The following is a 24,656-nucleotide window of genomic DNA, read 5'->3' on the forward strand; positions in this document are numbered from 1 at the left end:
ACCCCGTGTCGAGGAAAAAGATTTGCCCCAAGGTTCCCCGGTGGGTCTCAGGAGGGGTGCAACTCAAAATTTGAAAATGGTAAGGGGAATCAAGTAGTATGTCATTTAAAAGTATTACTAAAATTTAAAAAAAAAATGGTAATAGTCCCGAGTCTTTATGCTAACTTGTGCAAAATAGCGAGCGTTCAAGATGGTAATAAATCCTTCATTGAAAACTCCTTGACCACCTCTACAAATGTGAAACTGTGAAACTATCCAGAAGAGGTAAACACTTGTCTTACCATTGCAAAAGTATAATGCACCAAGGTAAAACAAGAAGCGACCCATTATGGGTTTATTACATCACTAATATTAAATTCTACGTTCCACGATTGTGTCTTTAAGCTAAAGGACAGGGCGATTGCGAATTATGAAATTAATGCTAGAATACAGAATTGACCCACAACCAACTATGAACCACTCTGATCCATTGTGACCAACTCCGACCCACCAACGTAATCAACTCTGACCCATGATCCACGTCCTTCTCTCCATTGACTAAAGAGGTTACACTTGAAATAAAACAAGACTGTGAAATTTTCACTTATCGGAGTTTGAATTCCTACCGTTAATCGCTCAAGCACCGCTCTCTTACAATACCGGTGGATCTGACCTTTACGATATACAATGGTAAAGTGTTTCTCGTCTTCCAAATTAAGATGAATTTAAATTTATCATATATAATTATTTCTTTCTTGGTTTACATATACATTTCAGTAGAAAACAGGATGAAATTTGAAAGTATCAAATCAAGATAAAGTAGACCAACGTAAGAAGAAAAGAAAGAAAAACTAGTTTTCCATACAATTAAGCATGCCGTACTAATTTAAAATGCTCATGAAATTAAGCTTGGAATACAAATGTTATGTCTATTTTTCTCACAACTTTATGGTTTGATTGCCTTATGCTCTGAACGATCCATATATTAAACATCAGCTTCAGCAATTATTATATTAGAAAGCAGTGGGTATAAAATGCAAAGGACTGTAGTTTTCATTCCTCAATTAGTTTCTCAACTAATATCAATCGTTTTCGATAATTTTTACAAATCAACCCACTACCAATTTCCAATACATAGAAAATCCCCGCCCAGCTCATAAAACACATTTTTAAAAATGCCCGGACACGTTCTGTTTATTTTTAGTAAAGAGTTATATACTGAATTTAAGCTCTCTAAGTTGAACGGCTTGTAAGATACTCAGTTTTTCGCAAAAATTCGGACACCTACTCACCACTAAGGATATGTGTTATAATGAAAGTGATATGCGTATGATAACTTCCCAGTTGGGATTGGGGCCTGATTATATACCAAATGTCATTTTATTTGACTTTGCAATTTGACCGTGATAATCACGCAGACATAGTTACTTTCAGTTTTTTATACTAGGTATAATAATTCATATATTACAGGTGATTCAAAATTTTTTTCCAGCAGTTAGCTCCTCTAAAAGCTCACAAGCTGTATCTTAAAATTGAACTCCTATTGCTATTGCCACTCTTACAATTGCAAATATCAAAATCCAAAAATGCCTGAGCTTTTTTCATTAGAAATGGAGATTCAGAAGAAGAAAAATGGAGATATTGAAAGTAAAACGTAGACAAGCTCACCAGTGTTCAGAAGATGCTGTCTACAATGCGCAGAACAGAATGGGACGGTGGGTAGTTGGGGGTCGTTTCGTCCAAAGATATTTCGTCCAAAGGATTTTCGTCCAGAGACATTTAGCCCAAACACATTTGGTCCAGAGACATTTGGTCCAAAGGGCAATTTCTCCAAAGAACATTTTGTCCAAAAGACAATTGTTCCAAAGGACATTTCGTCCAAAAGACATTTGGTCCAAAGGACATTTCGTCCAAAACACAATTGGTTTAAAGAACATTTCGTCCAAAGGACATTTCGTCCAAAAGCCAATTGGTCCAAAGGACATTTCGTCCAAAAGCCAATTGGTCCAAAGAACATTTCGTCCAAAGGATTTTCGTCCAGAGACATTTAGTCCAAACACATTTGGTCCAGGGACATTTCGTCCAAAGGACATAAGGTCTTTCGTGTTTCTGAAGTATCCCTATCCGTTTTGCTTCAAATTTGGCACATCAACAGCAAACAGGAAATTAATCGACAAGTGTTTATGTTTATGCGGAAAAACATTGTAAGGGTTAAAGGTGCCTCCTGAAATGCTATAAAATACACTATACTGTTTGTGCTTGTTGTTGATCTGCCAAATTTGAAGAAATCAGATGGAGACACTTGTGAAACACAAAAGGCCTTATTTTCCGTATCCAATATATATATACAATTTCATTCACTTCGGTCCACTTCTTCTTGGCTTTCGGGCTTCAACTTTTAAAACTTTGGGTGGGAGTTTCTGCACCCTATAACTCTTTTTTCGCAGAAAATAAAAAACCCGTGTTCATATATTTTTTGCATATTGTCCATACACAAAGTTTCGTTGCAATTCTTCATGTAAATTTAGGCACTTCTGACATACTGTTACTAGCACTTTTGATATTTCATGAGCCAAGGTTTGGAGGGGTCCGCGCCCCACCCAACCATTCTTTCTAGAAAAACACGAAACCCGTATTCCCTCATTTTTCGTCTACAATATTTGTGCACGATTTCATTCATTTCGGTCCACTTCTTCTTGTCTTTCGGGCGACAACTTTCAAAATTTTAGGTGGGGGCTGTTGCCCCCTAAAACCGTTTTTCCGCACAAAATAAGAAAACACGTATTTACTTATTTTATGTGTAGTATCTGCCTGCCAAATTTTTATCAAAATTGGAGTGTTACACTTGGGAAGTGTTACTTATGTAGCTTCTTATTTCTAAAGGAAATTTTGAAATAGAGATTTATTCCGCAATTTTCTTTTCGATAAAACAAATATATGTTGAGATATTCAGAAAAGACGTAAACGCCTGAAAACTAAATGCCCACCTTTCTTTGCTTTCATTAATAATTTTACAAAAATACAGTTTTAGCTTCGCAGAAATACAGTTGTAGCTTCGTTGGTTAAGGAATTCACCTCCCAAAATGATAAACAACCCTTTGAAGAGCATACTCCCTCTTCATTTGCGGACAACATTGCCTCCGCATGGTCATGTGAATCTTGTATTTGGTTTGAGACTTTGCAATGGATATCTTAAATGTACTGTGCTGTACCGAGAAAATTAATATGAAAGCAAAAGTATATACTATATTTACATAAGGAGTAACACTGAAATAAAAATACAAGACAAGTTAACAATTCTGGTTTGTCATACAACTCACTAATTATGTAGAAACGTCTGCCGAAGTTACACACTATCAATAGTCTACAAATAGAAACCAGACTTGTGGTTAACCTGAAAAGATACGTATATTCTACACGAAATGTTCCAACTTTCATCTTATATTTGTCAATCACTTTTCACAATGTTGCAGCCAACAATGTGACTGTTTAAGAGTATTATCTTTGGACACTAAGAATATATTTCACACATGTGTATTTTTCTATTCTCAGTATTTCTTCAAATATACTTGACACATAATTTTTCACTTTTCTAACACAAGGGTTTGAATACCTAATATTTAACTTACTCAAATTTAAACTCCATTAATTTTAGTTACCGGTACTTATTTTAGAACTATTTCATTCACAACATGAAAATTTTAGATGTCATGTTAGCAGTTATTACAGCAACATACTTCACACTACAACCTTTCCCTCACTCCTGTTGTTCGGCCATGTTGTTTTCAGGCGTTTACGTTTTTCTGAATATCTCAGCATTATTTGTTCTATCAAAATGAAAATTGCGGAATAAATCTCTATTTCAAATTTCCTTTAGAAATAAGAAGCTACTGAGTCATAAAGTTATATGAATCACTTTTACTCTTCTAATAGAAACAAACCCTTGACCCCCAAGCGTTACCGGACCAAATGTTCTTTGGACGAAATGTGCTTTGAACTAAACATCCCTGGACGAAATGTCCTTTGGACCAATTCTCCTTTGGACGAAATGTCCTTTGGACCAATTGTATTTTGGACGAAATGTCATTTGGACGAATTGTCCTTTGGACCAAATGTCTTTGGATTATATGTCTCTGGACGAAATGTTCTTTGGACGAAATATCTTTGGACTAAAAGGGTGGCCACCGGGTGGGCCAGTGTGAGTCACGGTGGTGTTTCGCAGTAAGTCACGTCCTTTTGACCCACGATCCACTGATCCACTCACAAATCTTGACCCATTTCACCTACTTACCAACCGACCCACTGACCCACTCCATCTTTGATTTTAACATGTCTTGTTTCATTTAAAAGACGAAACATACATCCACATAATTTTTCATCGATTGCGAAAGTTGGCTTAATATCATAATTGTAATGGTAATTTCTTCTTAAGGTGAGAAATTGATATGATTAAAAAGCAAATCTTGACGTGGGTACAAATTACCTTCCAAAGTTATTAGAAACGCTTTCTCACCCCGCAAAACTATGAATTCGACAAATATTTAAGTAATTTTTGAGATTTTAATTTTAGCTCTCCCAGGCCATCATCCTGTGAAGATGGGGATGAATTTGGATGTAATCTCCATTGGGAAACATCACTATCCATCTCAACGACCGAGAAAATTATGGATAAAACACTAAGATCAGTTGTTTTACATTATTTTTACATGTCACACCTCCCAACTTCCATAACTTCATACTACTACAATATTTTCTTCTTAAATTGAAAGTAATATGTCCCCCAAGTTTGGTAAAGGTTGTCCCAGACATTCCAGAACTACGCTCTCCTTATTAGATGTGCTGGGGGATCTTACTCTTACTGGAAGTTGAACTTAAACTTAAAGGTCATCAGAACTGCTCCCAATGAACTTGGCGACCACGAAAGATATGGGTTATATACTAACATTGGTTATTTTTAATTATTTCTACATGTCACAAATTTCACAAACTCCTTCATTGTGTTAATGAGGGCTTAACTTACATGGCATCTGAAGTTCCAATCTTTACCTAAGAGACCCCCAAATTATAGATTCGACACTAATGTAGGTCTTTTTTTTATAATTTTGATGTCAGTCCCTTTCATTCCTCCTAGGACAGCAAACGGATACTGCCACTGCTAGGACTAAATTTGGTCTTAAATGGCATTAAAATTTCTACCAATTAATTTAGCGAACAGTGCTGCATTTAGAAGCTCGGCGTCCCTACGCACTTTTGCTCTCGGCGCCCCCAATAACTACACATTTCTCCGTCCCTTGATCCCTAACTTACAAATAAAACTTAATTCGAACATGCTTAATTAGTGAATTTATTGCAGTTAAATACCACTCACTAGATGCTACAGCTACAATTACGTAACAAAAAATAAATGGGAAACATGTTCTGAATTATTTTCAGATTTCTTACGCTATCATTAAATATATTAGAATAGTAAAAGAGGATTGCTCATGAAATAGTACATTTGCTCTCGATTTTTTTTAACTTTTTCATACGAAAAAAATTAAAATTTTAAACTTTGCGCTCTTCAAATATGTTGCCCTCTAGGCACGGGCCTAGTTGGACTAATGGGAAATGCGGCACGGAAAACTTACGCTGCGACTCTAATATTGGTTGATTTCGATATTTTTTTGTCGCTACGTAACCACCCTGGGTGCTAATGGGAGGTTAATTGGACTTGAATTGAAAGTAGAACTGTTTACCTAAGCGACCACGAAACTATGGATTCGATACTAATATCGATCTTTTTCTAGCATTTTTGATATATATCCCGACAGTACTCTTTTCCAGATTGTAAGAAATATGGTTAAAATTGCTCTAGACATATCAGAATTATGTCGAAACACACACATACATCCACTTTCATATATATAAATACAGAGTGAACGAGCGAGAAAGTGAGAGAGAGCGACCAAAGGCATCACCACTTCCACATTGCAAAAGCATATATATCAGGTATTGAATTGAAAATCTATGTAAAGACCTTCTGCTGTGGCATGCTTCATAAGGACAATTCCAGTCTGCTCACGTGACCTTTGGGGTTCATGAATTTCTTGCGAACGTTCCGACTTTGGATTCTCTGTTTATACCCTCTTTTTATGCCTCGGATAATTTTTCAAGAATATCAATGACATGCTGTAATACGAATGTTCAGAAGTAACCCCTATATGACAAATAGCTGCAAATAAATACACTACATAATTTATTTATTGCCATGATATTATTTTCTTAATTTGTATTTAACATTCACATATATCATAGAATACCAACGTACTCTGAACACCTGTTATATTTTAAACATAATAATCACTATGTTCTGCAATGATTATATGTTATATATATATACAACTGACGTATTTTAATGTAATTATTTTATATAATTTTTCATGCATTGCGGAAAATAGAATTTCATAAAAAAATACTGATTCAGATGGGATTCGAACCCTCGACCTTACAATTTGAAATCCAACGGCGTACCACTGAGCTAACACAAGCACTCCTCGAATAATACTTCTAGCGATATATAGCGGTATTTAAGATAATAATTACATTCATATCCACTGCAAACGCTGTTTTTGTTCTACTTTGACTTTTATTTTAGTACTCAGGAGAGAATAATGTTCTATGTCTTAACTTTCACCATTCTTTTACATATGGAAAGATTCGTTTACGTATCTAAATATTCCATTATGTATGGAGAGCAAAATGACAAACAAGCATGTGCTGGCATTAATACAGTTTCGAAATATTGTATCATTAAGTATTTCAATCAATGTTGCTCTTTTATATATAATTGGTAACAAGTTTTATTATATTTAAAAGAAGAAAAACACATCTGCAAGATTTTTCCCGATTGCAAAGGTTGGCTTCGAGGTTCGAACCTGGTTTACTTTTTCCCGAAGATACCCGAAGTTCGACTTAGAAAATTTTTGCCTCGAAACAGCAATAAAGAATGCGCTCAACCTTTTTGAGACAAGGTGTACCTGTGGAAAAGATGGCTAAAGAACGGAGTCTGTTGTACTCACAATCATACTCACAGTACTGTACTTTCACACATGTTTTACTACAACTGTATATATTATAATAAGGTTCGAAATGTAGGTATGGAGAAGGATGAAAACATCAGTTGAAAAGAGAAAATAAGACGTAAAGAAGTTCCGAGAAGGGTGAATGAAGAAAGAATACTGAAGTTGATAGTAAAAAGAAAAAGAAATTTGTTTGGAGCCAGGATTAGTGTCTGAAAGGAGAAAGAGGAAGAGAAGGTGGCAGCTCCTGGACGATATGAAGATTGCAACTTCTGATCCTTAACAGAAACAAAATAGGATTTGTTGTCTTCATCACGATACGTAATAACGCCCTTTAGGGTTAATTATACGTTATAGTGATATTTTAACAAAATGTACATACGAATATAGTAACGAATTGATCATATTTACAAATTTTGGTTGAACAGATATATGGAACGTGTTTGAAAGGACGAACGAAAATATTATTGTTGTTATTATTTCTAATAGTAATAGTTGAAGTAGAAAGTTAGGAACAATTCCACAATTGCTAGAAAACAATAACTTTTGTTTTTGATCAGTCAAATTTTGACCCATACTAAGGGTGAGCCTTATGTATTCATCAATTGTTTGCAAAGCACGTCACGTTCTTCAGACAGTACGAATCAAGGAAGATACGGATGACATCATTTTCTAAACATATTATTAGTATTTCTCCTGTGTACAAAGTCTTTTCAACTCTATGACCGAGAGAAATTGAATATTTTTCATTATTATTATACCATACAACAGAAGAATCAATATTGCAAATGATAAATATTCCTTAATGATTTCAGCGGAAATCGAACCTAGGACCCCAACTTACGAAACTGATATTTAAGCCACTAAAACTCCACTATTAACCAAAAGGGAAAAAAACTCGATGTTAAGTGTATTTACCAAATTGCACACGGTTATGAATCCAATGTTTTAATAATCATGAAACACTCTGATTTCGGTTATGATAAAATACTTTAGTGTTATGTATAACCTGTAGCCCAGATAATTCAAATTTAAATTTAAAAACAAACAAAAAAACACACAAACACGCATGAACATGAAGGAAAAAAATCGCCGTAAGAGGATTCACACCCTTAATTGGTACTTGGAATCTGGTTCCTCAGACCATCTTTGTTTTTTGTTTTTCTGATTTACCGAAAGTATCTGATTAACTTGTCTCTATTTTCTACTCGATTATAGGGTCTACTCGTTTTAGTTATTTCCAGTAACCTTGAGCGACAGGGACACGAACACAGATATATCGTTAGGTGTGAAAAATAATTATAATATAAACAAACTGAAACTATAGTGATTGGCTTTTACACTCCAAGCAAAATTACGGAAATTTTCAAATAACTAACGTTTGTATTAATATTGTCCATTATGAAAAAATATTCAACGTTAAAGCACAAGTATGTTTTCAAAGTTGCCACTTTCCCATGTAAACGCTATAGGAGTGAAGTTTTAAATTCATATTAATAACTTTCATAGTATATTTACAATTACAAAACTTCAGTGTTTGGTATCTAACATTTACAAAACGTTGAGAAGTTTACAAGAAAAGGATTTTGTAAAAGACACTGCTTTTATTGGTAATATTTCAATAGCCCAATACAGAAAAGAGGCTTGAGAAATGATATATTAAAAACACATTTTATAATTTCCTCTCATACTTCTTTTAACAACAAGAAGGAAGGCTTGTAGTAACAAGTACCAATAGCTATTCAAGAGTGCAAAGATATGATAATAAAGGACATCGCGGAATTTTGAATACCATTTCTAACAATAAATATTTCAATTCGAACCACTATGTCTCGAGTTCTCTTAGAAAACCGGAAAGCAATAAAGCATATGGTAATTTCCAATACAGCATTATCCCTTTGGGGATCTTATCGTACATTTTGTACGATACGCATTTTTCATCGTACATTGCGTTATTTCTCTTCTATTTGAGCTTTTTCGTCCGGTTTTTTTTTTTTTTTTTTTTTTTTTGTTTTGTGTTTCAAGTCCAGATACATTGTAGAAGACATTACGTATGGTTTCAGACCGTCCTGCGTCCAGACATAGGAGGTGATGACGTCATAATTTTGAAATAGAAATTTTCCCTTATGAAGCCTATGTTCATTATTTTTTGGCGGGCTTATTTTTCTACGTAGAAGATTGAAATTTTGCACAAACATTCAGTCCACCAAGCAGTATTTACCAGATTTTTTGTTCCGATGTCAGTGCTAAAACAGGGGGGAGAACCAGAGGGGCAAAGGGTTGAAAAAAGGGATATTTTTATCCAAAAAATCCCGTTTTTCAGGATTTTACCGCCTCACATACATGATGGGGACACGTGAGTCATACCGTCTGAAAGGCAGTTCCATTCTGAAGAGAATGACGGTCGAATTATTATTCTAGGGTAATTAGTTACGTCTCAGTGAATTTTTTCAAAATATACTTCTGTATAGGGTAACATGGGGAATTTTCTGAATTTTTTTTGGCGGGCTTATTTTTGCACGTAGAAGATTGAAATTTTGCACAAACATTCAGCCCACCTAGTAGTATTTCTCAGATTTTTTTCAGATCTCTGCATTAAAACAGGGGGGGTCCAGAAGGGGAAAAATTTAAAAAAGGGATTTTTAGACAAAAAATCCCGTTTTTCATGATTTTCCCGCCTGCCATACATGATGGAGACACGTGAGGCATACCGTCTGAAAGGCAGTTCCATTCTGAAGAGAATATGGGCGACACATGTCTCTAGGGTAATTAGGGATGTCTGAGGAAATTTTCCCCTGAGATCATAGTGTTTTGTGGTAATTTGGGGCATTGTGGGAATTTTTGATAAAATTTCTCCCGCCCTTACTATTCAAGATAGAAACTTGAAATTTGGCACACAAATTCAGTATACCAAGTACTATTTATCAATTTTTTTAGATGGCTACGTTCACACAGGGGGGTCCAGGGGGGCCAAAATTCGAGGAAAAAATTTTTCCCTCCGAAATTTTCACTTTGACATTTTTCCCGCTTTTGGTATATGGTATGAGCTAGGGATGGCCGGATCCGGATCTGGCCGGATCCGAAGATCCGGATCCTGTGGATCCGGATCTCGGATCTGGATCCGGATCTCGGATTTCGGATCTGGATCCGGATCTCGGATCTGGATCCGGATCTCGGATCTGGGTCCGGATCTCGGATCTGGATCCGGATCTCGGATTTCGGATCTGGATCTCGGATTTCGGATCTGGATCCGGATCTCGGATTTCGGATCTGGATCTCGGATTTCGGATCTGGATCCGGATCTCGGATTTCGGATCTGGATCCGGATCTCGGATCTCGGATCTGGATCCGGATCTCGAATCTCGGATCTGGATCTTGGATCTGGGTTCGAAATTCGGATCTGGATCCGAAATCCGGATCTCGGATCTTGATTCTTATCCAAACCCACATCCCATCCAAATTATGATAAACATGTATATCTAAAATTCGCCGAAAGTAATTTCACGAAGTCCTGACAGTGAAGAAGAGAACAGAAAATTAAGACGAATATTGACAAGTCTATTTGTTTCCTTCATTCTACTCTAAAGATCAAATGTTTGGCTTACTTAAGAAAAAAAAATGATCCGGATGAGAGTTCAAATGTCGAATCTAGTTCCACTCGGTTGCAGGACCGAGATGAATATTTAAAATTCCTCAATGCACCTATTTCATTGACAGTTAAGAAAACATAAACAGTTAAGACAAGTATTGACTACTTTTTACGTAAATTTATCTTGCTCAGTCTGCTCAAAATATCAAATGTATACCCTACAATTAGATTTAATAATTATTTAGTAAATCACAATATGAGCACCGAGAATAAACTATGAATTTTGGTGCCTCTTATCTAGATTTGAAATTTCGGATTCATACATAGAATCAGGCTGAAATATAAATATTTGAGATCTGGAAACCGAAACATGTGCTAGTACCAAGATCGTAGCCGTTTGTACAGTGGCGTATTTACGATTTTGTTTCGGGGGGAGGCTTTGCCTGAAAATGTGAAAATTCTGCAAGATATTTCATATAGTTTACTATAGTAAGTAAGATTTCGGGGGGGGGGCTTAAGCCCGGAAGCCTCTCCCCTAAATACGCCATTGCGTTTGTACCTAGGTAATGCGAGCGGAAGGCACTTGCACTAATTCCGCATGTAGTTTGAGGAAAACGAGAAATTAAAAACAGATAAATATTCTTTTTCAGGAGTAAGTCGCGCTTTAACATGACTTTTCATGAGTGTTGTGTTCAAATATGAAAACTGTAATGACAACTTGTTTGAAATAAAAACCTTTTCATTTTTAACAATAAAATTAGGTACTTTCACATTGGAGAAAAATTAGCAAGGCACATACCACTGATTAGGGTGCTGATTCTTATGGAAGCTTTCACTTGAACCGGAAGATTTCCTCATGTTAGTATCGGATTGCCACAATTCACCTTGCTGAAAGACGTGGTTTATCAGGAGGTCGGACAAGATTCTTTTGAACGTAGCCTGTAGACTGCTTCTAGTCTCAATTATTCCCATATAACAAGACTAGCCATATACATAGTTGGTTCGAAATAAGTTAAAATATCACTAATTGACCTTAAGGGGATAATCGTGATTTAAATATTCGTAAATCAGAAGAGATGTGAAAGTTAAGCGGTAAAATAAATCCGATAATTCCGGAATAAAGAGATTTATATGCAACCTAATGATAGGAATAAAACTCTTTGTGTAACATTTTCAAAGCTAAAATTAACAGTTATCTTCTTGAAGAGGGTTTACGGCAACATAGAATATTACAAATCCAATTATTATAAGTAGCACCTCTGACAGCCCTGCACTTCACATCACCATCGCCCTTCATCCTGACAAGTGGGCAATTCACTTACCCACAATGACTTTTCAGGCGTTCCAGTGACATCAATATCTCAGTTTGGGTTTGGGATCATGCTTCGGTGAACCTTGACTAACACCATCAGCAGCTATTAGAGAATCAGAACTTATTTCTGTATTAGATAATGTGGGTAACTATAGCTTTTCGTCTATAGAAGTCGGAGAGTGTATGGTATTATCGCAGGAAATATTTGATACATAAAACTTAGATTGTCAGTATTTAGGAGCAACTTTTAAAATAATCAGTTACTGTAAATGTGCTACGGATTAGCCGAGAAAACCCGACAGCCATAGTCGAGTGGTCTGCGGCATTAGGCTGTGGATCCTTTTACTGTAAATGTCTTGCATTCAAATCCCGCTTCAAATGAACGTAAGCCCAATGGTAGGAACCAAAGGACTGTCGTGCCAAGAATTTAATTTGTTTTAATTATCATAAATGCCTTCTTTATTATTAAATTTTATCCAATATTTTCTTTTCAACCAGTTTGCGAAACTCAGAGCTAGCTACTTGTTTTCTTTTTAATTCATGTTCATAGTTAGCACAGCTAATCACTAAGGAAAAACAATCATTTCAATAAAATTCGCCTCGCGTCTTTCGTAGCTCTAAGTTATTTTCAGCTTTTTTTTTTTAAGCTGAATGGCGTTTTATCACTTTCCCCTCGCTTTCCCTATTTTTTTTCTAGTTTTACCTATTTTTCTTTGCACGGATATTGTGCCTATATGCACGTGCTTAATGTGTTCGTTTACAAAAGCGGGCCATTTCCCTGTCACTATAGAAAGTAGAGTGCCCTGTATCAGAGAAATATTAATTGACGTATGTAAGTGAATATATCTGTGATGAAGTCATAATTTCTCAGTTTTTGCATCGCACATAGTTTCCTCATCCTCATTAATCTCTTCACCCCCGCTTCCTGAATTCCAGTTCTGGTATTCTTTCTTGAGCAAGGCCTATGTAATGGGAGACTGATGTCTCACGTAGGCTTATTAACTATATCATCAGCAATAAAGAAAGTAGGGTTTAATTTGCACTAATTTTAGAACATTACGTTAATTAAATAATAATAATAATACGGAGTGAGCTCAGGCTACTTGTTAGGATTCTTGCTTCGCAATTGGATTATACCGAGTTCGAATTCGGAGACCAGCTATCCTGACAGGATTTTCCAGGGTTGTTCCTCAGTTATACTGGGCAAATGCTAGGTTAGTACCTTGATCTAAGGCTCTGGAGACCTTCCTTCCATTCCTTTCCCAATGTTTTCATCTGTTGATTATTACAGTGTAAAGTGGCCTCTGAGGATGTATCTGGTAGCTTATAGTAAATAAACAATAACGACTTAATATATCTTCACGAAACGTGTGGGTTAATTTAACTATAGCCTTACAGTCCCAATAGATAGCTAAAGTTTTAATATTAATTTCCTGACTTTTAAATACTATTTTCATATTGTTTCAGCTTTCAATTATCTCATGTATGTTCCACCGAGAATTGAACCTGAGATCACATGAACAAATGCGAATATGTTAAATATTTTTGAACACTAATATACAAAACACAAAACGCTTCAATGCATGGATATGTTTTGGTTACGTCCTGCAATGTATGATTAAAGAAACCTGGAGGGTGAAGAAGAAATAACAGAAATCTCTTTTATATTTACTCCTTCAACAAACTCCTGACCTCAGAAGGGCAAGCCATAAGTTAGGTAATAAAGTCCTACAACGAACACTTTTATTAATACTAATAATACTACACAACCATATCGCTCTCCTGAAATTCTCGTGTGTATGTTTAAAGATCTACTGTTGTTCCACGCCAACCAGTCTATATTTTTTGTTGTACCTTCGAAGTGAAAGATTTGTTGATGGTTGGACTCTAGTGAGTCAGAAACTACTATTAATAAAGAGTTTGTTTTGTCCAGTATTCCTGCGATTAGAAGGGTCGAAGGGTAAGGGAAAAAAAGAAGGAATGTCACAAAACTACATTTTCGAGAAAACGGCACTTTAATATTGAAAAGCTGTATAAAATGAATAGGGTTAGTCAAATCTTTTCCCCGTTTTACATGGACATTTCTACATCTACGCATGCATGCATATACAGTCAAATAGTACCAACAGTCACCAACAGACAGGACAAAGCAACCGTTAAAGAACACACATGGACATTCCTTGTTTTTTCCCCTTACCCTTCATTTGTATATGAGAAAATAAGAAAGTTTATATAAGAAAGTAAATATTGCAAGGTTAAAATAACATAAAGAACAAAGGTAGCACAAACGTGTTATGGAAACATTTAAAAGCACAGCATCCTACTATATTAGTGAATCCGAAAAAAGTTTTGACGAATTTTAGATATTCAATTTTATCATCACAATTTCAGATGTAGGTTTGGATACGAATCAATATCTGAGATTCGGATCCAGATCCGAGATCCGAATTTCGGATCCAGATCCGAGATCCGAGTTTCGGATCCAGATCCGAGATCCGAGTTCCGGATCCAGATCCGAGATCCGAGATCCGGATCCAGATCCGAGATCCGAATTTCGGATCCAGATCCGAGATCCGAGTTTCGGATCCAGATCCGAGATCCGAATTTCGGATCCAGATCCGAGATCCGAATTTCGGATCCAGATCCGAGATCCGAATTTCGGATCCGGATCCGAGATCCGGATCTGAGATTCGGATCCGAGATCCGGATCTAGGTTCGGATCCGAGATCCGGATCTGAGTTTCGGATCCGAGATCCGGATCTGAGTTACGGATCCGAGATCCGGATCTAGGTCCGGATCCGGCAAGATCCGGATTAGGATCTCACTGGATCCGGGATATCCGGATCCGAAAATTTTTGGCCATCCCTAGTATGAACATGCAAGTGGTACCACTTGAAAGCCAGCTCTATTCTGAAGAGAATGAGGTATGAACCATGATTCTAGGATAAATAGTGACGATGCAGTAGTTGCTTGACTGAAAGTCTAAAAAATAGCCCAAAAAGCCAAGATCCCTTAAGGGTTATGTCGCCCCAGGTCTGTGTGCGTCTATTGACCTCAGCCATCCAATCTTTTATTCATGTATGTATTACCCATCACTCTCAATCTGATATAACCTCCCAACGCTACCAAAAGATGAAATGAAAGCAGCATTTAGTAATACTCTTTCTATATAACCCAAAATCAACTCAATAGCGGTAAAGTATAACCAAGTGTATTATACCCTCATAAGGCAATTACACTTATGCTCAGTTGTACCAATCAAGGGTTAAAATCAGATAAGATAATCCGTTGAGGGCTTATGAGACTTAGAAAAATAACAAATACTTACATCCCAAAATAGCGAGACCAAAATTTACAAAGAAAAGCAAGAAAACACAAATGTCCAAATCACTTGCACACAACAACTGAACGAAGGTCTTTCTTCCTTTTCAATAGTACTTTATGACTCCTGCTACAGGCGTAACAATAGTCTGGGTTAGCAGGTCATGTCACTTTTGAATAATTCAATGATCGAAATTACCTCACCAATCGGCATTCCCCCGCTTTACACAAGTAATTACACATGGTAGTTTTCAAAAGGTTACTGCTTTCTCCTTTTTGAAGCATGGTAATATACAGTTTTCTGTTTTTAATTGACAGTCCAGCAGCGAGCAATAGTTTTTATTCTAGAATCTGGGTAACATTTGTAGAAGGCTCCATCAAATTTAGTGTAAGAATGGGAGTAATTCTATTTTATGGCATACAGAGTTAGCCGTTCAGATTTACTTCTCGAAATTATTTATTTATTTTGGCGCTTCGTACTGTAGTATTTAACATACAAGGGCATATTCAGCTCCAATAAAGCAAAATTATAAAGATTTAAAATGTCAACATGTCTGTTAAATGAATGAATGGATATGATACATAATTGAACTCAAGAGGGTGGCATGCAGTAGGGTGGAATCTCTTAAAGATAATCAGCTTGAATATAACAGAAGTACTATGTCCTCCTGTACTAGGTGGCCACCAAAACCTAATTTCTTCAATTCACAAACATCAGTAAACACATAAACTAATTGATAAAATAAATATAAAAAATAGTGCAAATGTGTTATATTAATAATTTTATTACGGTTAATGATAGATTATTAAAAGAAATATCATTCTTTCTTCCTTTAGGGACAATTGAAATAATCACAGTAACAACTAATATAGCTGTGGTTCCCTACAAAACGCTAATCACAGTTTTCTCTCCCATTTTCGACGGTTTATCTTAATCTGATGATTGTGGAGATAATCTTCAGATCAGTGTTGGTGCAACACATTATCCTCAGTTCGACGATGAACTTTAGTTTTAGCCCTATCCACAGATTACCCCTCAATTGGTGCAAGTGAACATTAATGTATAGCTTGTTACGAGCTCCTACAAGGTTGTAAACCAATTAGACACAATAGAGAACAAAAGTTATATTCACAACGACATTCTAGAAGGATACTACTCTTCACCACAAATTTCTGAAATTGCGATGTTCGATACCTCCTTCACAACGCTGGCGTAAATATACTGTAATTGAAGATACTACTATTTGTTCTAATTAATAAATAAATAAGTGTATTTTCAGTTTAGCTTTGAAAAGTAGTTTTTATTATCTCCACTAATATAGACAATTATACAATAGTAGTCGTCCGTTTACAAAAGTAAGTAAGTACAGGAAATATTAGAATTGATTGATTCAAATTGTATACAACAGCACTACTCTCAAATACACTAAACAATATTTGAATCAGAGGGTGGTAAAATATATGTATATTTGTACAGTCACGAACATTAATAAATGTAGGTTGGAGCCATAAGAAATAATGGCTTCAGCTTCCATTTATTAATGTTCGTGACTGTACGTAGAAGCAAGCAAATTACTGTCTTACGAATTAAATTTAAAATACTTAAAGTGAACTGGTGAAACGAAATATATGCTGCTATATAGAAAATTGTTAATTAAGCTAGTTTGTGTGACCAACTACCAGAGCGAAAATATCATATCGTGTTTTGCCATTCTCACATATATATTTAAGTCATAAGCTTGTAAGTTGCTTCCTGTACAAATGTATGTAAATCTTATGCAATCCCTCTATAGAGATATAAAAACAAGTACTATTTCGTTTTTTATTATCTTGTGTGTGAATCAATATTTAAACTTTTATGTTAAGATATTTTTTATTACGTTACTTGATCAAATATTAGAGGATTACACCTACCATAAATATAGGACCTAATAAAGAAATATTAATTATAAACTTGTATGTTGCTGTTTCACATCTCACACCACCAACTCAACGATTAAAACTCAAAACAAAAAAAAAAAAAAAACTGAGACGTATATTACATATACAATCATTAATAATTATTAATCCAATATCAACTTATTTGAATACAGTATTTGCCCGCTGAATAGGTTGCTACTTCCATTTTATATAAATCATAGTAACATTCAAAATTCCAAAGTGTGTATTTGACATTACAAAATACAGAAAACGAAATCACTAATCAACGTCATAAACATGTGTGTAATTACTACGACTTCGAAAAGAACTTCCATTTCTTCTCTCTCTTCTGGAATCCGCGTTGTTCATTTGCTGTAATTCTGCTAACTTCTGTTCAAACACTTCCTTCGAGGCATGACGATTGAATTCTAACCAACGAAGAACTTCATTATATTTGGCCAATAATCGTGATTTTCGAAACCCACGGTCAGAATAATTTTCAATATCTCTCTTATTGTCCAAACAATAATTTTCTAAAGTATTTCTAGCTTCAATAGTTTCTTTTGCTCTCCTATCATCAATTCTAAATCTTTCTGCTTCGTCAACCAGTCTCTCGATTTCTTCTGTGGAAAGCCGCCCTTTCTCATTAACGATGGTAATTGCCTTCTGCTGGCCTGTTGATTTTACTACAGCACTCACATTCAAAATCCCATTAGCATCAATGTGAAAAGTAACATCAATTTGCTGTTGACCTCTGGGAGATGGTGGGATGCCAGTCAGACTAAATTCGCCTAACAAATTATTATCCTTTATTAGAGGGCGTTCGCCTTCATATACTCTGATTTGTGCGCCTGTTTGATTATCATATACTGTCACATATATATTTCCTGTTTTCCTCACGGGAATTGTTGTATTTCTTTCGACAATTGTACTCATAATACCGCCGTTAATTTCAATACCTAACGATAGCGGAGTCACATCAATAAGTACTAGGTCTTTGATTTCATCAGACTGATCTCCACTGAGCGTTGCAGCTCGTAGAGCTGCCCCGTATGCAACTGCTTCGTCAGGGTTGATAGATTTATTGAGTCTTTTTCCATCAAAGAATTCTTGGAGCATAGCTTGAACTTTTGGGATACGTGTGGATCCACCAACAAGAACAACTTCATCAATTTGGGATTTGTTTAATTTGGCATCTTGTAAAGCTCTTTCAACAATATTAAGAGTCCTATGAAATAGATCGAAGTTCAGATCTTCAAAACGAGCACGGGTGATAGTTGAAGAGAAATCAATTCCACCAAATAATGATTCTACTTCAACCGAGGCTACGGTGGCACTGGAAAGTAATCGTTTTGCTTTTTCACATGCATTGCGAAGACGACGTAATATACGAAAATTTTGACTTACATCTTTATTGTACTTCTTCTTTATATAATCAACGAAATGTATCACCATTCTGTTATCCATATCTTCACCACCAAGATGAGTATCTCCAGCCGTTGATATGACACGAAATTCACCATCTTTAATGTTGAGAATAGAAACATCAAACGTTCCTCCTCCAAAGTCGAAAACCAGAACAGTAGTTTCACGAGTTAACTGCAACGAAAAACGAACTCACGTTAAAGCATGATATATAACGTGAATTTACTTTTTTTTTTGTTACACGTGAATACAGCAAAAATCAATGAAAAATGAAATATCTCAGTTTAACGTCCTACGATTATATCCTTTAGGCTAAGGGAGATAGATGATTAAGGCAAGTGAATGATGAATTAAGAATTGGTGGAATGAGAATATGGAAGGAAACGGGAGTATCTCGAAAAACCTCACGGACTCGATGTTATCCTCCACAAACTTACTTGGCGATGATCGAACCAGAGACGTGGTACGCTCTAGCACTGAGCTACCGTATCCCCAACGAATCAATAAAAATATAATGCATATCTTTGATACACGAAAACGCATTAATATACATACTACGATTAATCCACAAAATTATTCTCTCAACCCTGAAGTCTTACCATTTTGTAATGAAATGTGGTAGTAGATGAACGTGAATTGCGCGCAAAGAAACTGTGAAGTTTTGGCATATATTACCGATGAATTAGAGGTTCATACCTTTTCGCATAGACCCAACATATGTGGAAACTCTTTGAAAAAGTAGCGGTGACGGTTACATAAACTGGAGAACACGAGTTGACGAAAATCCTCTTTCTGTACCACAATACTAGAGAACTTGCTCTTTAGTTTGAGGTTCACCGTTCCTTAAAATATCGAAATAATGTATTGAGATGCAGGTAAAGCGAGGGGCCTTCTCATATTTGCTTATTCAGTTTATGCGGATCTCAGTCTTCCATATCCCTTATGCGTGCCTTTACATTTAAGGTGTATTTTAATTAATCGGAAGAAAATGCCAAAGGGTCATTATGCTTTCTTTGTGAGCAACTTGCATTTATCTCCCATATTCTATTATCACGTTTGTAACAGCTCACACTCTTTGATTCTGTGGATATTCTGTATCTGCTTCCGGAGAAATGTTTTGTGTTCTGCATTAATACTTAGTTTCCTTTAATATTTTGTTCTGACTACGTTATATTCTAAAATTATACACACCCATATATGTAAGTTGTAAGATGCTAAAAAAATTAATAGTGTCTACATGCTGTACATCCCAATATTCGTACATTACAAGCTGAATATACATCCAAGAGTCGAGATGAATCCAATCAATTTCGTTAAGGTGGAAAAGGATTTCTTCTGTGGAAGGTAGTTTTTCTGAATGATCTGTTCTCCTACCAAGTCACCGGATTTAAGTTAACAGTGAAAGAAATTAAATAATGTTTATGCGTGACCAAAGAAGTCAAATAGTTGTTCATGAATGATTAATGAAAGTTTGGTGAAATGAAAATGTGGTAGGAAATGGAAGAATTCGAGGAAACCCACAGACATGTTGTCCACAAAAATTTACGTCCTAGAATTGAACCAAGGGCCCTTCACACCAGAGCCTGGGACCCTCAGAGCTCTATCACTAGACTCAACACGATCCTACCTAATAAATACGTCCTGCAAATATCCATAAAATACGAATTTCAAATATTGTAATCAGTGGTGTCATTCAAGTCATTTAACTAGGTATGCAATAATTGCAAATTTGGAGTAAAACTGTCGACCTTTATTAATTATTCGAAGAATTGTTTTTAGTGCATCAATTGTTTTCGTGAACGAACATGACACGTAAATAGTTGAATTTGGGAGTCAGCGAAAAGCATAACTGCTTTGAGAAATTGTGTTCACAGAACAAAACGAAAAGGGCTTCGCTCTATTTCTATAGCTGAAAATTCTATTTTCCGTTGTTTACAATGAAAATTCCCGAGTGAAATACTTTTCCAATGTTAAGTCTATGGGCATCCATTTTTTGGTGATTATTAGGGATGGCCACAAAGTTCCGGTACCGATGGAACCGGTTCCGCGAGGAACCGGTTCTTGGAGATCCGGTTTTCAGAACCGGTTCCAGACCTGGATCCGAAAACCCGGTTCCAGAAACGGATCTTAGGAACCGGTTCCAGACCTGGACCCGAAAGCCCCCAAAGGCCCGTAAAGGAGGCACAAAGTTCACCTTCAAAAAAAATGCAAAGAGGACCATGCGCTTGTGCCTTCCCCGCCCAGACCCGCCTGGGCGCCTGCCTGTCGCTTCCACTATTTCATCTAGCGCACTGTTCACAGCCTGCTCGGGTTTAGCGTAGGGATGGTCACAAAGTTTCGGTTCCAGACCTGGATCCGAAGAACCGGTTCTAGACCTTGTGAGCGGAGGACTGTGAGTTTGCATAATCTGAATAAATTACCAAAATCATTTATATTCAATATGCAAATGTGGGAGGAATCTTAATATTTAAACTGATATTTACTTTAAATTACTGTAACCTCCTGCCACAAAGTTAATTTAGTGAATTTAGTCAGTCGGTAGAGTCTTAGAATGAATAAAAGTTAAAATTTTGAAAAGAAGTAAATAAGATTCCTACTAAGCATGACACTCTAATTTACAGGTTAATATGGTTTTAACACCCATCCTGTATGCGAAAGATACCCACAATATGCTCATCGCAATTACGATCCATTGATAGACCCAGCTTCCGGCCTGAAAAGCAAACAAGAAAGACAAAAAGGGTAACACATTACCTTGCGGCCAACTGCAACAATAAAAGAAGTCAACATTCCAGTGGTAATCCTGCTTTAATGCACCACTTCCGTAATTCCAGAGCACACAGAAATTATATTTACAAAAAGCACTCGCGCGCGTGGTCTTGCTAAGAGACCTGAGCAAATGAAAAGAAAAAAAAATATTTCTTTTAATATTTCTTTCTCACACTTTGAGCTCGCAATTATTACTGTTTGTGCACTTTTGTTTTCATCACGCCGCACTCTTCTTTCTTGAAGTGTCTCTAGTTTCACGATTGACTGCGCTTCCGGGTCGAGTTTCTTCCAAAGTTGTGGACCATCCTCTTCCTAGGTTCTGCTAACCGTCAGGTTTCCTCTGCCATGGAATTTCAGTAAACACCAGAGGCGGTTCAACTGGGTAGTCCTTGTTGTGATACAACTATAAAATACATTTGTTATTTGACGAAAGTTCTCATGACGTTCTCTTGCACAAAACCCGCCTACTTAATACAAGCAAAATATAGCTCAGTTCTTGTATTGAATGGGTTTTAATTAAACTATACTATACGATAGCATTGGGGATTTCCTACTGAACACGGCAATGCTTTTTCTTCACTCAGAATGTTACTCGCTTTCGATTTCACTGTTAGTAGCGTGAACAAGTGATATAGCGTGTGACGTAAACATGGCACAAAATTGATACCGGTGCGAAGCACTTTACGAAATATGATGTAAAGCTTTGTCTCTTCTCACTAGTAAATGGTGATATATGTCGCACTTTGTCTCATATCACTTTTGAGAAAACACACTTTTATATATATATATAATCGGTATCTCCTACTCTCCCATTCCACCACAAGAATGTTAGTCCGGAGAAAAACGAGGAAATACTGAAAGTAAACTATCTATGATTGCCCATTCTACAGCACACACGCACAGAATATCAGTGTGTAACTCACGCACTATTCTTGTACACACATCTCTGAATGATAAGAGTACCAAATAGCTGACGGTCAACACTATTACGACTTGCAGTGCTTTGATCTGCACCGTCTCGCGATTTAGCAATAACTAACTCTTTGGTTGTCCCCAGTACTGTTATATTCCTTTGCAGTTTCATTGTTTCTTTCAACTGCTGGGTTGGGCCGAACCAAAGTAGCCCGCTCCACTGGAATAGGGGTGAAGGTGCATCCCTCACCTGCGAGTTTCCAGTGACCTAAATAACTTTAAAAAAACACACTTTTTCATGTTCTTTTCCACTTTGTCGATCACTTCAATGGCATCGTTGTCTGTCACTATGTTTGTTAACTTGCTTAATAATCAAGCTTCAATTTAGTATCTGTTACGCACACACACTGTGCCGTAATTACGAGAAATATTAACACAAACACCAACATTATTTAAACTCTGTCACTTGACATGTTTACTTAAACACCTTTGTCAGGTGACACCACCTATCGGCGACACCAGGAACTGCTTGAACAAGTGACATTGAATATGATGAATTACAGAAACGGATGCATTGAAGGATTTGGTTTCTGAACAAATTAATGATGTTAATTAAACAAATTAAATGAACTATGCAAAATGCTACCAAATTAAAATGACTTTAGATAAGGCTGAAGTAGCCTGACACATGATAAACAACATAATATTACTGATTGGAAGGTCGCTTTTCCTTTGCAACAGTATTGCCTTCTCGGTTATATTTAAAAAAAAAAAGGTATGTGTTAGTCTCCCTGCATACCTTCCACGACCACAAACTCGGCCTAAACTGGTATTAGTACAAGCCAATTTGACAAAACAAAATATATATATATCGAACTACATATGTCTAATACTACGGGAACACCCAGAAAGTTTATTTACATAACATAACACATATTATCATTCAAATCATATCAGCGGTGCAGACGATAACTATATTTTTACAGAGACATCTAGCGGATGTCATGGAACCATTACAAACAACGTTCTAGACAGTTTCCCCTCTAGTTCAAGTGGACTCGTCAATAATTTTAAAATAGTCAACTTCCCTTTTCTGAGAATGTTCCGTTGGCAAAACGACGCTTCACAAGTCGAACACGCTAAAAATGGGCGTGTTTAAAAAAAATAACACCTCTTTGTATTCGGATTTCTCTCATAGACATGCTAAAAATTTTATGATTTTTCAAGTATTGTCTCCCTAGGATTTGTGTCTGGGTAGTGATAGTGTATGCTACTCCCTATAACAACACTAAGAAATTCAACTAGCAATACATCTAAGCAAAATCTGAATCTCATAGATTTTCTATCCTTATTCATATGGTTATATTGATTTCAAGAATCTTCTCAACTTGGGTGTCCAACGCTCCGTTAAGTACACATGCTTTCTTTGAGTTTTTTTTTTCTGGGAAGCTTTCTCTGCCTATATCCATGCAAACTAACATACCAAAATACAAAATTCGCCATCTTCTTAGACGTTAATATTAATTAATATCAAATTCTCATTGCTTCTCGCTTAAGTCCTGCCCTGTTGTTCATTACTATTCATTTACATAACACAATAAACCATAACTATACATAGAAATATTAATAAAAGTTATATGCTCCCGCTGGTAATTATTTAAATCTCAAAATTCTTTATATGCAAATTCCTAATTAATTGAAATATTATTCATAATTTCACGAAAAATTTAAATATGCAAATCATCTTATAACACAGATAATGTGACGTTCACATTTATTCCCCTCTTAAGGAAATGCAACCGTTAATCGCTTAATCGTTGCATTTTCTCAGAAGTTGTACTAATCTACTTTACGTACATCACATACATATTCCGTATATACTAACTTTATACAAGATTTCCCTAAACACATCAACATGTCCTAACAATCATAAGATAATAAACTAAACACTAATAACACATAAAAATAATCCCTAACATGTCATAATCACTTTATCATCATAATTCTATACAAAATTCATCTCTTTTGTAATATCCTGATTCAGCTGTTGTATAACACTCCGCGCAACAACTCTCTGAAGGCCAGACGTAAAGAGGTGCGTCTGGGAGTGATTCTTTCTTCTTCAGCTCTCCATCCTGTATGACGTGCTGTGTTTATTTCCTGCCTTTCCTACGTCATCAGGTCAGCTGTGTCCTGAGGAGGCGTGGCTTCACGCTGAACGTATTTCTTCAGGTGGAACACGTTTCTCTTCATCATTATTTCTCTCAACTCAGGATCGTTTATCTTACAGCAATGCTTTCTCGAATACTGCGTACTGAACTTTGCGCATAACCGACGAAAATGCGTTAATGATATTCATTTGTGAGGAGCT

The 24,656-nt window shown here is 36.1% G+C and overlaps 1 protein-coding gene across 1 annotated transcript in view; it reads right to left on the reverse strand.

Annotated features, from left to right (window-relative positions):
• Window positions 1-16,532: 16,532 nt before the first annotated feature.
• Window positions 16,533-24,656, reverse strand: part of LOC145690332 (heat shock 70 kDa protein cognate 4-like) — a 77,288-nt gene continuing 69,164 nt past the window's right edge. The window contains exon 4 of the mRNA XM_081765121.1: window positions 16,533-18,778. Coding sequence (XP_081621247.1) covers window positions 17,459-18,778 — 1,320 coding nt within the window. The 3' untranslated portion in view covers window positions 16,533-17,458. The remainder of the gene's footprint in view (window positions 18,779-24,656) is intronic.

The sequence above is a fragment of the Thermobia domestica genome, chromosome 7, assembly GCF_964235325.1.
Source record: "Thermobia domestica chromosome 7, izTheDome1.hap1.1, whole genome shotgun sequence".
Lineage (NCBI taxonomy): Eukaryota > Metazoa > Arthropoda > Insecta > Zygentoma > Lepismatidae > Thermobia > Thermobia domestica.